The 21,586-nt window shown below is 42.4% G+C and overlaps 1 protein-coding gene across 1 annotated transcript in view; it reads left to right on the forward strand.

Annotated features, from left to right (window-relative positions):
• Siae (sialic acid acetylesterase) overlaps positions 1-21,586 on the forward strand; it is a 34,438-nt gene that overhangs the window by 1,601 nt on the left and 11,251 nt on the right. Inside the window, exons 2-7 of the mRNA NM_011734.4 lie at positions 1,379-1,540; positions 7,478-7,653; positions 12,279-12,417; positions 15,928-16,183; positions 17,537-17,646; positions 18,200-18,333. Coding sequence (NP_035864.2) covers positions 1,379-1,540; positions 7,478-7,653; positions 12,279-12,417; positions 15,928-16,183; positions 17,537-17,646; positions 18,200-18,333 — 977 coding nt within the window. The remainder of the gene's footprint in view (positions 1-1,378; positions 1,541-7,477; positions 7,654-12,278; positions 12,418-15,927; positions 16,184-17,536; positions 17,647-18,199; positions 18,334-21,586) is intronic.

Below are 21,586 nucleotides of genomic sequence, written 5' to 3' on the forward strand. Positions count from 1 at the left end.
CTTATGCAATTCTGGGATGTTGTGGTTCCAGAGTATTTTGCTCATGGTACATGCTTCTTGAGGTTGTTAAGCTTTCCGGATAATCCTTGATTGCCATGTAGGCTTCCTGATCGAACTAGCTCCGGAGTGAGAAAGAAAACTGAGGATTTTTAGGGTTAGCCTGTAACTTAAAAAGCAGTATTAATAGGCCACCAAGCTTGTGAGGGGACCCCCATTAGCTCGACTGCCCTGTTAAGTATAGCCTAAGGGGCCTGCCATCTTTTGTAGCTTTCAGCAAGGAAAATGTCAGCTTTGTTAATTCTAATTCTCTTCCCTGTCTATCACTTTTATTAAAAACAAAAAACCAAAAACCAACCAAACCAAAACAAACCAAAAAGCCCTTAATTTTGTAAAATATTTTCTTTGTAGGATTTTTAAAAACTCTCCCCTGCTGAGACAAATTGGGATGATTTTATGATTTTCCTACTTAAATTTCTATGAGCTCACTGGGATCATTTGGATCAATGCTTGTTATTTAAAAAGTTCTCCGATATAGGCTATGAGTTAAAAATAGAAAAGATCTCGTTAAAGTGAATTCTTATTCAGTCTTGTTAGTGATTCTTAGCACAGAATCCAATATGCAAGTGTGCCTCCTCTTTTCTTTGCTTGTGAAATGGTGACAAGACTTTTTCTCAGAGATTTTTAACCTTCTGTCTCTCCACGATCGTATTTTTGTCTCCTGACTTATCTGAGCTTACTGGAAAGGAAACATTTTCACAGTCGTAAGTGTGGTAAACCAGGTCATCAAAGACAAAAAGCAACAAACAAAACCAATCAACAAAATTACATCATCATCAACAACAAAATAAACCCTCAAGAGAAAACACTTGAAGGGGTTTGGCATTGATAGGATGGAGAGGAGGAGCCAAAGATGGGTACAGCAACATTAGAGGACCTATGAGCTACTAGGAGTGGGCACAGTGATGGAGAGTTAGGGAAGGAAGTGCCTTGTTTTTCTTATCATCACCATCTGTGAGGTGCATGGAAGGTTCATTTTAGTGACTTGAGAGAGGAATGTTAAATTCTAGAGCCAAGTTTTAGAGCAAGGGTTGGCCAAGAACTGTGAAGGGGAAGGAAGGAGAGCATGTACATTAGTTGTTATCTTGGGTTCTAAGTTTCTCTTAATGGTCATGTTCTGCTGTGATACATATTGTTGGAAACTGTTCTTATTATGTTGTTTATTTAATCTGGAGCAACTGGACCCGGTTTTGGAAGATTAAAAGGCTTAAGTGGGCTCATATTCTTTAGTATAGGGACTATATGTTACTTCCTTTTACCGGATCCACATGATGCTGAATCTCCTGATTATGTTCTCCTAAGTGCTTGTTGATATTTATAGGTATTGGTTTTCGCTTTGCTTCATACATCGATAATTACATGGTGCTGCAGAAGGAGCCTTCAGGGGCTGTGATCTGGGGCTTTGGTACACCTGGAGCCACAGTGACAGTGACCTTGTGCCAAGGTCAGGAAACCATCATGAAGAAAGTGACCAGTGTGAAAGGTAAGGCAGCCCATTCTCTGTTCAGTTATTGTCCTCTTCTGCCACCTGCTGGATTATCTGAAAATGAATGCTTATGGCTCCCCCTCAAGTTGTCAATCCATCCATCCATCATCCATCCATCTGTTCATCCATCCATCATCCATCCATCCATCCATCCATCATCCATCCATCCATCCATCCATCCATCATCCATCCATCCATCCATCCATCCATCCACCCATCCATCCATAAGAGTTATTTGAGATACTATGTGGGTAAACACTAAAGATACCACAAATGGTAACAAGGCTCAAAGTTCCCTTCACCAAGGGGCTCATTGAACAGAACAAATTATGTAGTCGTTGGATGAACACATAAAATATCTGTGGACTTCCAAGAGCTAGAGAAGACATCCACCTCAGTCTGGTTGCTATGGAAAGTTGTCACAGAAGATGATAGTTGAGGCAGGCAGTCTAGAGGTGAGAGGGTGGCTCAGAGGTTAAGAGCTCTTGCTGTTCTTGCAGAGGACCTGGGTTTAGTTCTAGCATGCACATAGGGTGACTTATAATTCTGTGTAACCTCCAGCTCCAGGGGTACTCTGGGCACACACACACACACACACACACACACACACACACACACACACAAGTTGAAATAAGTCCTACAAGCAATTTGAAAAGAGAGTCAATTTGGTGATCTTGTGAAGAACTTGAATTTTTAGTTTACTGTCAGAGTTCTGATTCTGTCTGTTATTTTTAGGTATGTAATTTAAGAATATATTAAATATATCTGTGACAGTTTGTTTTTTTGGGGGGGTTGTACGAATTCTTAATGGATTATTATGAGGAGTAAATGCATATAAAGTAGTTGGAACAGTGCTTGTCACATTAACTTGTTTGGCCATTATTGTTACCACTACTGCTACTATTACTTATTCAGTAATTCAAATATTTATTGAGTACCTACTGTGTGCTAGATACTGTGCTAGGTACTGATGATAAAGTGATGAATAAAACAGATGGAGCCTCTCCCTTAGTGAAGCCTGAAGGTTAGGGGAGGAGGCAGGAAAATAAAGAACACTCATAGTTCTTTGAGATATGCAATAGTAAAGAAGGACTCTGTGTGTGTGTATGAGAGAAAGAGAGAGAGAGAGAGAGAGAGAGAGAGAGAGAGAGAGAGAGAGCTTAGCAAGGTAGTAGAGTAATGGACTTAATTTAAGGCTGGTTTTGAAAGAGAAAACGTCCTAGACATAGACACAGGTACATCAGTAACACTGGAGAAATCCCGTGTAGGTAGGTTGGTCTGGGACACTGGGCTAAGTGACTGATGGTAGGTGACAGGAGAAGGGCCAGTATGGCGGCTTGTTTATCTCTGCTAAAGCATTTAAATCCTGGATCTGTAGACTTTAAGCATAAAAGCACAGGAGCAGACTGATAGAGTTTGGCAGTCATCAGATAGGGTTGATAGAGCTGTTAGGAGGCTCTTATGATATCCAGATACACATGATGAGGCCTTGACCTGGGAGTGTAGCTGTGAGGATGAAGGTTCAAGGTGAGAATAAAGTGGTCTCTTTGAGGAAGGGATAAAAACGTAGAAGAGTAGATGCTGGGAACTAAACTCAGGTCTACTCCAAGAGCAGCATGTTCTCTTAACAGCTGAGCCATCTCTCCAGCCTCTCTTTGTGATCTGTGAGATATACTGAATGTGAAGAATTCCAAAACTTCCTATGCTTAGTGCCTAGGTTTTTTTTTCTTTTCTTTTCTTTCTTGTAGCTGAGAATTTCATTGAAGTTCTGATTCTTCTACTTCTATTCCCTAAAGGGTGGGATCATAGGAATGAACCACCCCACCCAGGTTACATAGTACTGGGGACTGAATTAAACATGCTAGGCAGGTACTCTGTCTGCTAAGCTATATCCCCAGTCTACTTTTGAAAGCATATGAAATTAATGGGTTTAATTATTGGCATTTCACACGTATGTATCATTGTATTTTGTTCATATTCACTCCCCTGCCCTTCCCCCACCCCTTGCCTGACTTATCCTCTGTTGTTGTTTTTGAGACAACATTTGTCTGTGTGTCTCTGGCTGTCCTGGAACTTGCTCTGTAAACCAGGCTAGCTGCACATTAATTTTCATAGATGTGTAGTCGGTTTATATTTCTATTGGTAGTAAATAAAGGTTCCCCTTCCCTACATCCTCACCAGGATCGGGTGTCACCTGTTTTCTTAATGATAGTCATTGTGACGGAGATGCCGTAGACTTTACTCCTTCCTCCCCATATAATATAACCAAGTCTCAAGAGGGACATTTCCCCTCTCCTCTGATGTAGAACTATTGAATGCAAGTTACAGATTCTGTTTGTTCCAGAGGAGCAAGAATAATATAAGACTATAACTTTAGAACCCACCCTAAGGTGTATCTGCCACAACATGCTATGACTTTTATCATTTTCATAAGCAGTTTTACTCATATAAAGCATTTACTTTTTACTTCATTCTTGTTTGGTGGTGGTATATTTGAACTGTAAGCTATAAAATAAATGTAGGTGGTAAGGGATGAGCACTAAGGCATCCTTCACCTTCAAGCCACATTTGAAAGCCACAGGATCATGTTTTAGCTGATGAAAAGTCAGGGTTCTGTGTGGAGAGGTGAAGAAAGCTGTTTCTTGTGAGCCCTAGGTTTTCTTTTTAGGAAGATAAAGGCCATGGGTACCCCCTCCCCTTCTTGATATTCATCACAATAACCTGAAAAAGATAACATTTGATTTGATTAATAAGAAGAAAAGCAAGAAAGTGCTTTATGACTAATCATGTCTCTGAACAAATTATTTTTATTTCGTTCTTGTGGTTGTGGTTTACATCTTGAGTTAACTGGGGAAGCCAGAGAGAAAAGAGAGACAGACAGCTCTTTCTTTGTGTATGCCTTTTGCTGTACTATATAAATCAGTTGTCAGAGGCAAACAACCAGACATGCTCTTAACATGTGAAAACATGAAGCATGGCCTTCTTATCAGGGTAGGCCAGGGTTGGAGTTCATTGTTGTCATTTACTCGATGAAATGCTTGGCAAAATGTTTGTAGGCTAAGTAGTGGTAAAACGACGGCAGGAGATTGATCTTCCTAGATGGTAGAAGAAAAAATGTAAGAACACAGAGGTTTGAATACAGTGAAATGAAAACTTAGAGAAACCTGGGCCTGGACTGGCCAAAGAGGTAACAGGGAACAAACGACTACTGTTCATAAGGCAGGACCAGAGCAGCTGTGGCTCAGAAGGCCAAGAACCAGCAGCAAGCCCATTGGATGCTGCTGAAATCAGTGACGGTGAGCTTTATGGTTGGGGACTTAGAATTACTATTTGAGCTCATCCTAGTAGTCTTGATGGGCTAACATTCTAAAAGCTCTTAAGTGCCCCATGGCATGCTCATCACCATGCACCCTGTTCTGAACTGACTATCCAAACAAAGACTAACGCTCCTCATGGAACATGGTGGCTTCTGACTTTCCAATCCCACCCTTGCCCTTGGTCTAAGACATCATAGGGCTTGTATGAGTTATCTCTTGAGCTCCTGTGCCCATCAGTGAATTCTCTACAGTGCAAGTTTCTCCTGCTTTACAGCATTGTGTCAGGGCATATTTTTCTTTTTCTTAAATGGGAGTGGAAAAATGCTAGGAACCAAAAGACCTTAGGCTAGCTAGCCAAGAAGGAAGCTTTTTGAGAAGTTGAAGGCAAATTTTTCTGGTACAAAAGATGTTGGAATCAAGACTCATTTTCCAGGTTCAGCTTTCCTGAGGTTCTAGGTCCTACCAGGAGCTCATTCATTTTTCTGGCTGTAGTGAAATGGTGCCACTGCTTTGCCAATTTTCTTTCCTGTCTTTTTGTTGCTGGACATTGTCTTAGTTAGGGTTTTATTTGAAGAGATCACATGACCATGGCAACTCTATAAAGGAAAACATTTACTTGGGGCTGGCATACAAGTTCAGAGGTTTAATCCATTGTCGTCATGGCCGGCTGCATGGTAGCACATGGGCAGACATGATGCTGGAGAAGGAGCCCAGAGGTCTACATCTAGGTTGGTAGGCAGAAGGAAGAGAGAGACTTGAGCCTTGTTGAACACTGAGACCCCAAAAGTCCAACCCCAATGACACAATTCCTCCAAAGCTCCACCTACTCCAACAAGGCCACACCTCCTAATTCCTCTCCGTAAGCATTCAAATATATGCGCCTTTGGGGGCCAATCTTATTCAAACCACCATAGATGTGCACACTTGTTGGAAGTGCTAGGGAGAGTTTTTGTCACTAGCCATGTGTATTGAAAAAGCTAAGGGAAAATACCCAATTAATAGCTCTGAATGCACTAGATGAACACAGGAGGCTGAGAACTAGTCCTGTGTTAGGTTCTCTGGCAGTTGACCCCATCAGCACACATCAGCAGTGCTTCTGGCAGAAGGACGGAGCCTCAGTAAGGTGTGTCAGTGCAGGAAGCCTGGAAAGACCTTGGCAAGCCTGTATTAGGACAGATTGGAACGTCTGCCTGTTCATAAGTGTGAGCCATACGGAGCACATCACACCTGTGCCACACAATCTGTCCTAGCTGCCCACTGTTTCCAAAACAGTGATTTTTCTGGTTTAGGTTGAATTTTGCATTTTATATGCTGATGCCTGGCTTATTGGTCAGAGAAATGCAATCGTGAGCGCATGGTCCTGGGTTTAGCCGACCTTCTGGAGGCAGAGCTCCAGGCTCAGCTAGTACCGCTCTTCAGAGGACCAAACGTTTAGATATTTCCTCCACCACTCCAGGCAACCTTTAAGGCTTCAGTTTTCACTAATTTGCAAGGGCTCATCTGGACATTTCCTGCTTCTGCTTAGTTGTTGCTGGCTGGGAGGAACCTTGGACAGTGTCCAGCATGGAGTATGCACTCAGATGGTATTTCTATAATTATTTCTTCTCATAGGTTAGGGCAATAACATTACAATGCTCCATCTCCTGGTCTCCTCATTCTTTCCCTTTGGATTTACATTGATCTGATGGCAATAGATAAGCCAGATTATGTTTGACATTTTTGTGTTAAACTGTTTTTCTCTGCCTTTTCTAGGCTCCTGTTTCACTGCTCCAGTATTTTCACGTTTTCTGGTTCTTTTTTTTGTCTTAAGTCTCTGTGTATGAGGTTGACAGCAGTGATCCAGTGGCTGAGAAGAAGGGCAATGGGAGGTGTGGTTTCTAGGAAGCAAGCTATGAATGTCTAAAATAGGGTCTTTCATGGCTTCTCATTTCTTAGTGGTGTCGCAGAACCTCAAGTCTTGTATGTCACTCTGAAATATTCGATTGAGCCAGCTAAAATGTCCTTTTCACTGAGATCAATTTATATGCTAACTGCTACTTGTTGATGTGTCTCCGTGCACCTGTGCACTGATGGCAGAACCCAGTGCCACTGACTGTGTTGATACTTGTTAGCGATAGATGGCAAGGGTGACCCTTAGTAAAAGAAAGATTCAGATTAGAAATGATTTTCTGAACCTGTGCTTACATGCGATTGGATAATTGCAAGTTAGTTCAGGGTGCTGTGTAAATCAGAAAGATTAGATTACGGTAATATTGACAGTTGGATGGTGTAATGAGAATTTCTGTTTTCTGTTTTTTTTTTTTCCTTGTCAACTAACTATCCTTGAAATTTAATCTATGTGTATTTTTGTCTCTCCTAATTTAGGATTATAACTGGGTAACTAATTTTTCTTGTAAATGCCTTAGTTAAAAATAAGAAGGGATTGGTACAGATTAGGGATAAAAAGGCTGCTGTTCTCAACAGCTCTACCCCCTTGCCTGGAATTTGGCCAATCCTTATAGAGTTGCATACACTTTGTCACAGAGCCTGAGCTTAGCCACAAATGAGGTGCAGTTGGTGTTTAACTCTACTTTAGGTGGTTGGTTGATTAACCCCTTGAAGTCTGTTTTTGTTTCAGAACCCTCCAACACCTGGATGGTGGTACTGGACCCTATGAAGCCTGGGGGACCTTTTGAAGTGATGGCGCAACAGACTTTGGGGACAATGAATTTCACCCTGAGAGTCCATGATGTCTTATTTGGAGATGTCTGGCTTTGCAGTGGGCAGAGTAACATGCAGATGACTGTTTCACAGGTAATGGAGCATCTCAGCTAAGTCAGTGTTGGTGATAATGAAGGAGAAGGAAAAAGGAGTAACAAGGAAGGAAGGCTGCTTCTGTTCACTAAGAACTTATCATGTGTAGGATCCAATCTGAGCACTTTAAATAATTTGATTTCACAATCTAAAGAAGCTATTGTTTGGCACTAATTGTGCTTATATACTAGGTTTTCTCCCTAAAAAGGTTAAAGGTTACTGCTATCCCTAGCTCTGTCATCCAAGCCGATTTATCTTTGCTTGCCTTTTTTGACTATCTAGTTCTCTGTTTTTGAGAACTATTTGAGTTTGAGGTTGAGGAATCTGAACAACCAAGCCGTGGTTTCCTTTCATTTCTGTCTTTGATAAAGGTATAAATTAGATGGCGTGGAGAGATGGCTCCGTGGTTAAGATCATTCACTGGCTGCTCTTCCAGAGGACCCAGGTCCAATTCCCAACAGCCACATGGCAGCTCACACCCGTCTATAACTTCAGTTCCAGGGGATCCAAAGACATACATGCAGGCAAAACATCAATGCACATATAATAAAAAGAAATAATTTTGTGAAAGTATAAACTAGAGTACTTTTATATGTCTTAAGCCTTCTTGTTTGGTTTCTATAGCTTTTATTCTTTGTAGTCTCATTATTCCCTTTAAGAAAACCTATTATTAAACAATGCCATTTAAAAGATTCACACACACACACACACACACACACACACACACACACACACACACACACATCTTTATCCATTTTTCTAATTTGAAAATCCAAATTTCTGTAATATAACTCTTTCTAATTTTGTGAACTCTTACTTCCTGTGTTAACTATATGGAAGTATTTTGAATTGACATGCCTATTAAGCTAGACTTGGCCTGGACCTTGTTAGCATGTTTGACTAGACATGGATGTGAGTTTTTACCATGCTAGAAAGCATGGCTTGGTACAGAAGAGGAACTGCTCTTAACTCATTAGAGAAAGCAGTGCTTTCCTTCATGCTTTAATTGTACTTCTGTGTTTCCACAGAAAGGCATGGACCAGATCTGTTTATATCTATATAGTAACTTTCTCAATCGCAGGCTATGCCAAGGATCCCATCCCATTTTCTGTCAAGCTAAATCAGAGCTTGATTGCTAAGCGTAAACACATTCTTTCTGCCTGGAATTTTTTTCTTCAGCATCTTCTGAATTAAGTCAGGGCTGAGAGCTCTGAGATGGAGGGGAACAGAAGCGAGATTCCATCTGAAATATATGTGTTACCTCTCTCTCTCTCTCTTTCTCTCTCTGTCTGTCTCTCTCAAATGAGGCACTTAGTTTGCAAGGCAGTATTTTAGGTGCTGATAGTACCAAAAGCCACATTTCCAGTCTTTTAACAGTTTACAGAACCTTATTTCTCAATAGAAAAAATGCATTACCAGCCCCCCCCCCCCTGATTTTGCTCCTTTCCCTGTACAAATTCCCAGCACACATAAGCACATGAGCACAGTGTTTGTCTCTTTTTCCTTTCCTCCCTCCGTGTGCCATTTTGAGGAGGTAAGATTCTCACTATAACCTACCCCTCTTCACATTCAAAGAAGGAAATGGCAGATTGTATGCCCATCTTGTTGTTAGGGTAAAATGGAATTTTAAAGCTGAGTGTTATTTATAACACCAAGTGAGATGTTTATAAATGGAGAAAAGTCTAAATGTTCATCTGCCACCTCAGGGTAGGTCTCAGACATTTCTAGTGAGGCTCAGGAAAAGATGGCCAATATCAGACAAGAAGCCCAAATTTTCAACCACTTGGCCCTCCCCTCTTTCTTATTTTACATATGGAGAGATTGATATACGGAAGAGAGGGAAAGGAACGATAACCCAAGGGCAGGCTTTTGGAAGTGCCGTGGTGGCTTCTTTACAGTTATTACCTCAACCTTAGAACTGATTTAGTCGGTGTTGAAACAAGGTACAAGATCTCCAAACTCTTTCATGTTAATTATTAAATTACTAACTAGATGTCTGTCCATCCATAAGTGTGGGCATGCACACACATTTACAGTTTACACACACACACACACACACACACACACACACACACACCTTGCTTGCCCCTTACAGGCTCCATGCTAACTTTCTCAGAGGGAAATAGATTCTTGACGTGTCTTCATTAATTCAAGAATGTGGTATAAAGGTTACAAAATGAACACTGGTGCGCAGCTGCTTTGATGGGGAATGGTCGGGTCCCTTGAGAGACTGTGGTGCTCTCCCTCAGCCCAGGCAGTGCTAATGACTTCAAATACCTTGGTATTCATTTACATCCTCATTTAAATACTTGGTAGGGAAATAATTACACTGAGCTGTTTGATGAGATGAAGTCTGATCTCAGCAGATGGAGTAAGGCTTCCCTTTCATCAGCAGGGAAACCAAGTGTCATTTAAATGAAAATCTTCCTGAAATCTCTTTATTCCTAAATTTGCTGCCAATATCCCAGAGGAAATGCTTCCATCAAAAAGACAGTGCTGTTGGGGGAAAGGGGACCAATTTCAGACACAATCCTCATCAGGTACAGCAGGAATTTCCCCCACCCTCTTTTTGTTAACACCCAGCTTTCTGGTTCTGGCAAATGTGAAAAAAACGATGGAAGCCTTCCAGCTAATGTTTTGGATCCAGTGTTACGTGCTGGTAACAATACAGGAGAATGCCAGCCACCCTGACTCCACTGCCCTGGCAGTACTCAGGCACACTTAGGGATAGGGCATGTTTCCCATCCTCCCTCCCCAAGCTGGCGGCTCATTGCTATGAGCTGCTTGCGTTCCCAGGCAGTGCGGAAGCTGGTGTGGGTGGAGAGAATGAAAGCAGCTTCATCCACCGTTCCCATGGAAGCAACATACGATGCATCCTGCTCAGTGCAGAGCTGAATTTCAAAGGAGGTGACTTTTTACAGGTACTTAACTGCTGAAAAATAATTTCCCTGCCACAGTACACTGTGAGCACATCAGCTTGTTTCTCTTCACCATCTATTTTCCATGAAATCTTACAGATAAGATCCTGAAGGCAGATCAGGATTTCCAATGGAATTTTCCTGAGACCGTGTGTAATCTCTGTCCTGACTATGTAGACTTTGACCAGCTGGAGTTGCTGCCACCCAGGAGACCCATCAGGCTGTGGCTCCCACAGTGACCCAAGAGCAATTTCATTTGCATGTGGTTATGCAGTTGGCTGCAGTCAGCACAGTGGTCAAGTCAGAGGCAATTCTGGGGGCAGCATATTTCAGTGAAATGCTGTGGGGCACCCTGGCTGCTTTATTCTTTCTCTTTTCTTGTACCGTGGGTTGGAAGGCCAGCTGTATTCTCTGCAGTGGGTGGGAGGGAAGGCAAAGCAGATGCAGGTTCTGTGGCTGGAGGCCAATGTATTCTTGCCTCCTGTGCTTTGCAGTGGCTGCTGGACTCAGCTGGAGAGCCTGTTCCCCAAGGCCAATCCTAACTGGGCTTCCTGACGATCCTTTTGGCCCTTTGTTTGGACTGCTGTGTGGGGGTGGGGTTGGTTGGGGTAGGGGGATAGAGAGGACTCAAGAGAAAACATGTACACAAATACAAAAGCAAATCAAGATATTGCTCACCTATTGTTTTTTAAAAAATCAACAACAATAACAATAACACAACAACCCAACAACAATAACCCAGCAAAAACCCAAACCAATTCAACAACCCAACTCCAATAACCCCAACGACAATGTAAGAAACCAAGCTGAAAGGAAACAGTGGTATCCTAACAGTGGAATGGGGCTTAACTGATCTCTCTAATCAGTAAGTCACTCAGTATGGTACACACATTCTTGCCCAGAATAACCCCAGACCACTGTGTCATCTGGGCTCTTGAAGTGGCTTGAGGAAATGTGGTTTCTTTGGACAGACACATTTCTCTCTGTCAGAAGCCTTTCCCTGGACATCACTTTTCAGTTTACCTCAGCTTCCATGGGGACTGCTGTCTAGGACTGAGGTGGGAATAACCTAGTTGCCACATTTCTTTGGTGCGTTTCTTGGGATCTGTTTTTTTTGTTTGTTTGTTTGTTTTGTTTTGTTTTTGTTTTTTGTATGGTATATAGATTACATAAGTCACGGCCTCTTTTATGTTGTCTCCACAGAGATTCCCTAAATACCGTTGTTAATTCAAATGCTTTATTTTTATGTTATCAGTTAGGAGAGGAACACGTCCTTTAGTTTTAAGTTAAAGTAATCTGTGGGTTGTGAGATATAGCATAGTGGTTAAGGGTTTACCTGCTATTCACTAGGCTTTAGGTTCAATCCCCAGAACCATGGGGGAACCATGGGATAGTGATGTAATTCATAGTGTTCTTTAGCCTCATCCTTATACCGCTGTTCTTGTCCAGGATAGACCTGCTGTGGAAGATCACAGGTTTCATTGTTTGTGAACTGTCTTCTGGAATGTGATTCATCTCATTGTCTCTGTTGGACAAAAGTACCTAGATCCAGGTGTTCAGTATAGCCCATTACTGATTTTGGTTATTCACTTATTCTCAGCATACCCAAATGTCAGAAGGAATTCTGTGGATCAGATGTGTGTACTGAGAAGCTGCAAGGCAGTTTAACCTCTTTCAGATTAATGGATCCTCGGATTTCTCCTCTAGATCTTTAACGCCTCAAAGGAGTTGTCCGACACTGCTGCCTACCAGTCTGTGCGCATCTTCTCTGTCTCCCTCATCCAATCAGAGGAGGAGTTGGATGACCTTACTGAGGTTGACCTGTCATGGTCCAAGCCCACCGCAGGTACGTGAGTGCCTCAGCATGCCTTCCTTTAGGCAATGGCTTAGTGACTTAAGTAGAACCTGTAGCCCCTGAATTTGGTTCTACTTATTATTACAGAAGTATTTTTTTTCCCTTTGAATTTCCACTCCATTCCTGATGATCACTGTTAGATTTTTCTTCGCAAGAACCCAGCCTGAATCTTCTCCACTGAGTTCAGGAAATGGTACTTCCTTTTCCTTTTCCTTTTCCTTTTCCTTTTCCTTTTCCCTTTCCCCTTTCCCCTTTCCCCTTTCCCCTTTCCCCTTTCCCCTTTCCCCTTTCCCCTTTCCCCTTTCCCCTTTCCCCTTTCCCCTTTCCCCTTTCCCCTTTCCCCTTTCCCCTTTCCCCTTTCCCCTTTCCCCTTTCCCCTTTCCCCTTTCCCCTTTCCTTTCCTTTCCTTTCCTTTCCTTTCCTTTCCTTTCCTTTCCTTTCCTTTCCTTTCCTTTCCTTTCCTTTCCCTTTTTCCTTTCCCTTTCCTTTCCTTTCCTTTCCTTTCCTTTCCTTTCTTTTCTTTTCTTTTCTTTTCTTTTCTTTTCTTTTCTTTCTTTCTTTTTTTTTTTTTTTTGAGAACAGTATGGATGCTGTTCAACATGAGGTGGGTCTGGGTCTTCTTCCATCATGGTAACCCTCTGTGTTCCCCCACTCCCCTGCCTGTGTCTGAGGACGTCTCACTGTCCTCTCCGAGTGAACCAAGATCTGCTCCAGCTCCTCTCAGGGCCTCCTGTCTTCCCTCGGGCTTTACTCTCCATTTCTCTCTCTGAGAGAAACACAGAATCCGTATTTCATGGCTCTGCCTCCTCTACAGCAGGCTGTGCACTAGTCCAAGGACACCGCAGCAAGTAGACAGACACACAGTGCCTGCTGTGAAGGTTCAGCCTTGTTCTTTATTTCCACAAAACAAGACAAAGGCAAATACAACCAGCCCCCTTCTCAGCAAGCGTCATCACTGGCCTCACAGTATGTGGAATATCTTTTGTTTCATTCTTCTCCTGCCCCCCACAGGGTTCACTCTTTTTGTTTTGGTCTGTTTTTCCTACCTCCCCTCTCCTCCCCTCCCCTCCCCTCCCCTCCCCTCCCCTCCCCTCCCCTCCCCTCCCCTCCCTCCCTCCCTCCCTCCCTCCCTCCCTCCCTCCCTTCCTTCCTTCCTTCCTTCCTTCCTTCCTTCCTTCCTACAGATTAGGCTGGCCTCAAATTTAAGAGATTATTCGCCCGTCTTTACCTACAAAGTGCTAGGAATAAAGGGGATTAAAGGGGATTAGAGGCAGATATCACCATCACTACTACCTGGGAAAACATAGTTCACTCTGTAGGTAAAGGCTTGCCATGTAAGCACCAGAACCTGAATTCAGAACCCCAGCACTCATTTAAAAGGCAGATGTGACAGCATATATCTGTAATTCCATCACAGGGGAGGCAGAGACAAAGTGATCTCTGGGGGTTACTGGCCAGCCAGCCTAGCTGAATAAATAGTGAGAGGCAATTTTAAAGTGAATGAATGAATGAATGAATGAATGAGGTAGAGGATGATAGAGGAAGACACCTGACTTTGTCCTCTGGTTTCCACATATGTGCACATACATACTTGCACATCTTGACAAATACATGCACGCGTGCATGCAGACACATACTTTATGTACAAATAAACAAGTCCTTGTCTATCCTCTGGTTTCCTAACCACTTTTTATCCTTTTAAGTTACCTTTCTCCTCTACCTACTAGTTAGTAGGTCTACCTTTAGCTACTCACAGCCACCTAACAATAACATACACATGTTTCCTATGATATTAGAGACACAGTTATGAATGCGATGAAGTCCCTCCAGAACTAATAGAAATACTGTTCTATTGCTGTGAGATACCATGACCAAGGCAACCTATAGAAGATGACATTTAATTGGGGGCTTGTTTACAGCTTCAGAGAGTTAGTCCATTATCATCATGGCAGGAGATGTGGCCACAGGTAGGCATGGTACTGGAGATGTAGCTGATAGCCACATCCTGATTTATAGGTGGGGGCCGGGAGGGAGAAGGAGGGGGAAGGAGAGAGGGTGAGAAGGAGGGAGGGAGGGAGGGAGCAAGGAACGGAGGATGGGAATGAATGAGAATGGGCTTGGCAGGGACTTTGAAACCTCAAAGCCCACTCTTAGTGGCATACCTTCTACAACAAGGCCACATCTCCTAATCTTTGCCAAACAGTTCAACTAACTGATAACTAAGCATTCAAATATATGAGCCTATGGGGCCCCGTCTTATTCAGACCACCACAGAGGGAAACACTGAACTTCATATTACAGGAAGTGATGTAATAGGGCTGCACAGAGAGGGAGGATGTCAGTCTAAACCAGGCTTTGGCTGAACTTCATTGACTAGTTTTTCTTTGTTGTTAACTCCAGCTAAAACTTGTTCGTATCCCTTAAGATACTGTACTTTGCCATTTATTTTATTTAGCTCATCAGTTGACCTATTCAGTAAGCTTTAGAATTTATGAGGAGAGACTCTTTGTGTCTCTTTCATTGCTATATCTCAACCACTGTGTAGTTCTGGATACATAGTAGGTGCTCAGTTAATTCTAATTTGTCGGAAATTGATTTGATTTTCTCCTATTGCGCTTCTTGGGTTTGGATCCTTTTCAGGACTAAACAGAGTGCCTCCTGTATAGTAGACTTTTACTAAGTACTAATTTGAATTGATCCCATCTCTGTGTGTATTTCTACCTTCCCCTCCCCTTGTCAACTTCCTCTAGTATGGAGCTCACATACACCAGCTTGTGTTGGTTCCTGGGTAATATGAACAGTTGAAATAAATTAGACTGGTGAAAGCAAAACTGGTTATGGTTGCTGTGTTTCCCTTTTTGCTGCATTCCTCAGCACTTATGTGTCCATATTTTCATTACTTCAGCTATGGAATTTATCATAACACCACCCAGAAAAAAAACCCCCACATCTTCTACCTACTGGCTGCCTCCCTTAAGTGAGTTAAGGGCGGCAGGGACCTTACAGGCTTTGTACCACTTATCTACTGAGGAGGACTTAGAGTTCCTGAATTCCGATGCACCTGAGGGCCTGGGGTTCTGCAAAACCTGCTGAGAGTTTTGGATCCCTGATTATATAAGCAAATTATTTATGTTCAGACTACGACACAGTTGTTTCCATTTGCCTCCATGCCAGACTGAGAGCTCTTGCTTCCTCATTATGGCAAAAAGCAGTTTGAGCAAATGAAAAAAAAAACAAACAAACAAACAAGCAAACTGAAGAGCAATCATGGGAAACTGTCACGAACACTGTAATTTTCCCCTGTGGAAAAGCTGTTTCTCCTTTGGGGAGCTTTGGAAGTCACGCTTTATTCTGGGCTGTATCTTGTATCTTAGCCCTCATCTTACCCTGCATCTGAAGGTCTTAGAAAGGAGCCCACTGCTGGCTCCACTCATGCCACAGCCCCAGTTGGCACCCCTCTTCTTTTCTCTTGACTTTCCCTATAACTGTTTCTCTGCACAGGAAACTTGGGCCATGGAAATTTCACTTACATGTCTGCGGTGTGCTGGCTCTTTGGGCGTTACCTGTATGACACTCTGCAATATCCCATTGGGTTGGTCTCCTCCAGTTGGGGTGGGACGTACATTGAAGTCTGGTCATCTAGAAGGACACTGAAAGCCTGTGGAGTCCCTAATACAAGGGATGAAAGAGTTGGTCAGCCCGAGATAAAGCCCATGAGGAATGAATGTAACAGTGAGGAGTCCTCATGTCCTTTTAGGTAAGTGTGTGCTGAATGCCCACATTTGTTCTGAGTAAATGGATTCATGCGCAGGGCAAGTGTTGTCGTGAGCATCTACAGTCATCTGGGAACAAGTCAAGAGGGTTTTATATTCGTTTAACTCAGTAACAGCAGTAGCTAAGTGCGTGCTGACAGCTTTCTATGGAGGGTACCGTTCTAGGGTCTTTATTTGCACTAATTCATCTAGTTTTTGAAACACATCCCTAAAGTGTAGATGTTGCTGCTATTCCATAGTTAGAGACACCAAGTCCCAGAGAAGATTCAGGACCTGGCTTGTGAACAGGACTAGTCAAGTAGGCCAGACTGGCTCCAACGCCTGGGTTCTTCCTAGCCACTGTGCTCTCTTTCCTCAAAAGTAAACTGCCAGACAGGAAGAATGACTGTATAAGTACATATTTAAAACTATGTTAGTGTGCCTGCTTGGGAAAAGCTGGGTGGGAAGAATATTTCAGAAGAGAAAGAACTAGTTAGAAAAACAAACAGACAAACAAATACCAATGCTATATGCAAATGGAGATGAATAGGTATGCTCTGTGCTCGTGAGCACTGTCTGTTTCACTTTGGGAAGGTTTCTGGAAGGAGGAGGAGGAGGAAGAGGAGGAGGAGGAGGAGGAGGAGAAATGGGGGGTTCTTAGTACAGTTTGGGTATTTGGATAAAGGTTTGCCTGGGTGTGGGTGGGATGGAGATATTAAGTTTGGAGAAAAGGATTGACTTTTAGCAGAGTAGGAGGGAAAGTCATATCCAGTATGTGATGGGGATTTTCAAGCCAGGTCCTTCGGATCTCCACGGAGGGGAGTGAAACCAATGGAGTGGGAAAGTGGGAATTCTCATCTATAGCTACTGCAAAGATAAATGCATATATGTATTCCACAGAGAAGTCTGGGACCATATCCAAAGCTAAAACAGAATTGGTTTTGACTCAGTAATGCCATTGCTGGGAATTTATCTTGCAAAAAAGAAGTTAAGCATGTATATAATGGTTTAGCTACATGGAAACTCATCATGCCATTACTCCCCAAAGCAGCACATTTAAGCTAGTCTGTCTGCTGAGTAGTAGTTAGCTGAATTTATTGCTTGTAAATCAGCCCTCCCTCTGACTTTAATGGCCTTATCTGGAAACTGGCGTGGCCCACTGTGGACTCACACAGAACTGATTGCTACACTTTCCCTGAGAAGAACCTGGTGGAATTACAAGACTCTTCCTACAGTTTCAAGTGTCATGCAACAGACTGGATTGCCTCTGGGTTACTTCAATGTGAGGTTTGTCCAAGTGAACGTGGGTAGGCTGACTGTCTTATGATTGCTGACTTTGTTCATCTTGCTGATTTCAGGGTTGTCCCATCTGTTCGTGTGACTGGACCGACAAGACACTCCGTCCTTTGGAACGCCATGATCCATCCACTGCAAAACATGACTTTGAAAGGGGTGGTGTGGTACCAGGGTGAGCTTGCTCTTTATCCATTGGTGTCAGTTAGCTTTTGCTGTATAGCAAAGTGCCCCAAGGAGTTAATGGTTTCAAAACCCAGTGAGTTTATCATTTTATTTAGCTCCCTTTTCTCTGGGTTAGCAGGGTGGTACTCCCATCTGCTGCTTCAGCTGGGGTCTCCGATTTGTCCTTGGCTACCTGCTAAGTTATCTGGTGTCTGGAGGACATAGGATGGCTGACTCTCATATTCATCAACTGGGGACAGTGTGCTGGACATTGTGATTCTCAGGTGGCCTGATCTTTAGCAGGTTGGCTCACACTTGGAGTTCATTTCTATTGTGGTAGAAGAGTTCCAGGAACATCTAGAGAGAGCCAAGCCCAAAGACCAGCTTTAGAAGCTTCCACTTTTGTACCATGCTTGCTGAAGCCTCTGACACCTGAGGGCATGGAAGGCCACTACCTCAGGGGATGGATGTGGTAGAAGAAGATGGAGGGTATTTTAAGAAACCACACCAAACTCCTCTACCAATTTTGGTGTTTTTTTGATTTTTGTTTTTTTTTTTTAAAGGAGAGTCCAATGCGGATTATAACAGGGACCTGTACACCTGCATGTTTCCTGAACTCATTGAAGACTGGCGCCAGACCTTCCACTACGGCTCCCAGGGTCAGACAGATCGTTTCTTTCCATTTGGGTTTGTCCAGGTATGTATTCAGAGGATACATATTCAGTGTTTGGAGTTTATGGGCTTGTGTGGAGAGTGTGGACTATGTACATGTCTGTACTGGGATTTGCAGCCCAACATTTGTCCAAACAGCATGTCCTGGCGCTGAGCTGTATATTAATTTCTATGAACTTACTGATGAGATGATTATATCTTCAAAATGTTAATAAATAACGAATCTTTCTTATAAAAGCACCCCAGTTTCACTTGAAAGATTTTAAAAGGCAAAACAAATACCCAAACAAAAACCAAATCAAAAAACAGTCCCAACTACTACCACCACAAAGCTAAGACCATTGAGAACTCAAGAAAAAAAAGACTTTTGTTTGTGCGTAGTTGTTTTTTTCTCTTCGTATATTATTGTAAGCCTTTTTCATGCCAATAAATATTATTCTTCAACATGATTTGTCATGATTGCAAAGTATTCTGAAATGTGGATGCATTGTAACATACTTAAATGAGTTCTTAATGGATGGGTACTAAGTGGTTTTCGTTATTTTGCTTTTACAAACCGTGGCATGTTATTTTCCTGACAGCAGATTTCTTGTAGTCTAATTATTGCCGTAAGATAAATTCCCAGAAATGGAATTGCTGGGTCAAAAGATAAAACCTTCTCAAAGGCTTTGTCAAATCCCCATTTTTTTTTGTTAAAATTATGAATTTGCATAACTGTGCCTTTAGCAACTGTGTGTAAGAATGGGGACGGTCCCATGTTGAACAGGGTTGTGCATTTCCTTGGCTGACTCAGGCTGGCTCTGCTGCATTGTTAGACCTACTAACTAACTGATTGACCAAACTACCATGTTATCTCCATACCCTCCAGAATTGACCATATTTATATGTCCTTTGTTTGAAACAATTTTTCTTTCTTACACTTTCCTAGGTCTTTGCTTGGATCTAAGGGAACTACTTGTGATTATTCAGTATGGGTTAGGTGCCCTTTCCTCAGATAATCTTGTAATATCTTATGCTTTCGTTTTGTTTACATGTGAGTCATATAGGTGGCTATGTTTTTTTGGGGTCAGGTTTGTATTCCTAGTATGTAGTTGGTTAGCATCAATGATGGCTTACAACACAATATGAAAGAACACTGTCAGGAGAGGAAGCCCTGCATCTGGTTACAGGCTAGTCAGAAGGATTGTATGTTCATCCTTAGACAAAAGGAATAAATACATGGGCCAAGTTCAAAATTAAATTCATGAAATATCTAATGCTTAGACTTTCTAGCTGAGTGGTAGTTCTTGTCTTTTATGGAATAGGAAATTACACAATTAAGGTGTTAGGAAAAAAACGCCCAACCTTCAGTAGAATGGCCACTGTCATGGCTTAGGTATTACCCTGTGACCATTGCAGATACTTTCTATTCACTACCCTCTGTCTCTTGTACCTCATATATATATATATATATATAATTTTTTAACCATACTCCTCCTTAAGAAGGCTTCTGTGTATATGTGTTTGTGTGATGTATGCTTATGTGTAATTTTGTGTGTGTGGTATGTGCTTGTATGGTGTGTGTGTGTGTATATGTGTATTTATGTGGTCTGTGTCTGTATGCTGTGTGTTTGCGTGGTGTGCATTTGTGTATATACCACAGTGTGCATGTAGAAGTCAGAGGACAGGCACCCAGTCCTCATCTTCCTCCTTGTTTAAGACAGGGTTTCATTGCTTACCACTGCAAACACCAGGCAAGCGGGTCTACATGTTTCTGGGGGACTTTCTTGTGTGGGCTTCCCATTTTGTTACAGAAATGCTGGGATTACTGATGTGTGCCACCTATCCTGGCTTTATGTAGGTTGGGTGGATCTGAACTTGTCTTAATGCTTTTGTGGGAAATGTGTACTGACCCATCTCCCCGGCCACTGTGCCCTGTTTCCCAGAAAGGGTTTTTGTTGACTTTCTTCCACCTAGCATGGCTTAATGACTTACTTTCTTTTTTTACATGTACTTGTTGTTTGAAGGTGACTATGTAGTTCGTATGAAAAATATGCACTTGGATGCATATAACCATGGCATCTGGTCTTTTAAATTTGACAGTTTGCAGAAGCCTCTTACCCTTTAGCCTTAACTTTATCACCAACAAAAATATGCTAGTTACTTTTTATATTACCATATGTATTTATATAAGTATGTGGATTCAAAGGGAAACACCCAATATGACAACTCAAGATAGTGTGGTACAAGGTCTGGGACTGGAGTTACACATCTGGGATTCCTACTCTTTGAGCTGTGTAATTGTGAACAAACATCTTTCTTATTTTAAGTATTGCATGACTTAATCTATGTGAAAACATGCTGGGTGCTAGCATTTATTATTGTTGTAAGAAGTCAGGACATTTGCAGGGAGAGCTGTCTTGTTAGGAAAGATGACAGATGGTGTTTGAAGTAATGCAGCGGTGAGATCACAGTTAGAAATTCAGGACTGGAGCCCATGGAAGAGACCATGGCTGGTGGGGCACTCAAGAGTTACTGATAGACAGGTGGCTGGAAGCATGAGGGAAGGAAGATCTGGAGGCCGGGTTTAAAAGGGATCTTGGAGGAACAGATTGAAAACTTCACTAGTATTTGTAACATCTTTTGAATGTGACCAGTTTTGTGGGTTTTTTTTGTTTGGCAGTTACATATCTTCATTAGTCTTCGTATTTGTAAGAAGCACCATGGGAGGTTGAACCAAGCTTCTTCGCAGTACTTCAGATTAGGAAAAAAACACAAGCATTTCATTTGGGTGTGGAGTATGCTGGTGCCCCCACGTGGCCAGGGTGCAGCAGTGCCGTCTGGACAATTAAGGGAATTCTCAGTCAACTGCCATTTTGAGGAAAGGACTTTTTGACTTTGAGGGTCGATTGTAGTGGGTCTTTGTGTTGAACTTTAGGCTGTTTCTAGTGACTTTGTTGGTTCGTTCCTATTATGTCACTTGCTGGTGACTCGGGTTCCACTTGCAGTCCTTGCATTGAAAGAAGATGGATTACTCATTAGATCTCTCTCTCTCTCTCTCTCTCTCTCTCTCTCTCTCTCTGTGTGTGTGTGTGTGTGTGTTGGTGCAGGTGCATGCACTTATATGTAGAAGACCATAGGACAACTTTGGGTATGGTTGGTCATGTGCTATCCATCATTTTTTGAGATCAAGTCACTCATTAGCCTGGAATGTGGTCTCTGTTTCCACAGTGCTGGGATGTGATTTCTGGTGATCAGACTTTCCATGCAAGCCCTGTATTGGCTGAGCTGTCTCCTCA

The sequence above is a fragment of the Mus musculus genome, chromosome 9, assembly GCF_000001635.26.
Source record: "Mus musculus strain C57BL/6J chromosome 9, GRCm38.p6 C57BL/6J".
Taxonomy (NCBI): domain Eukaryota; kingdom Metazoa; phylum Chordata; class Mammalia; order Rodentia; family Muridae; genus Mus; species Mus musculus.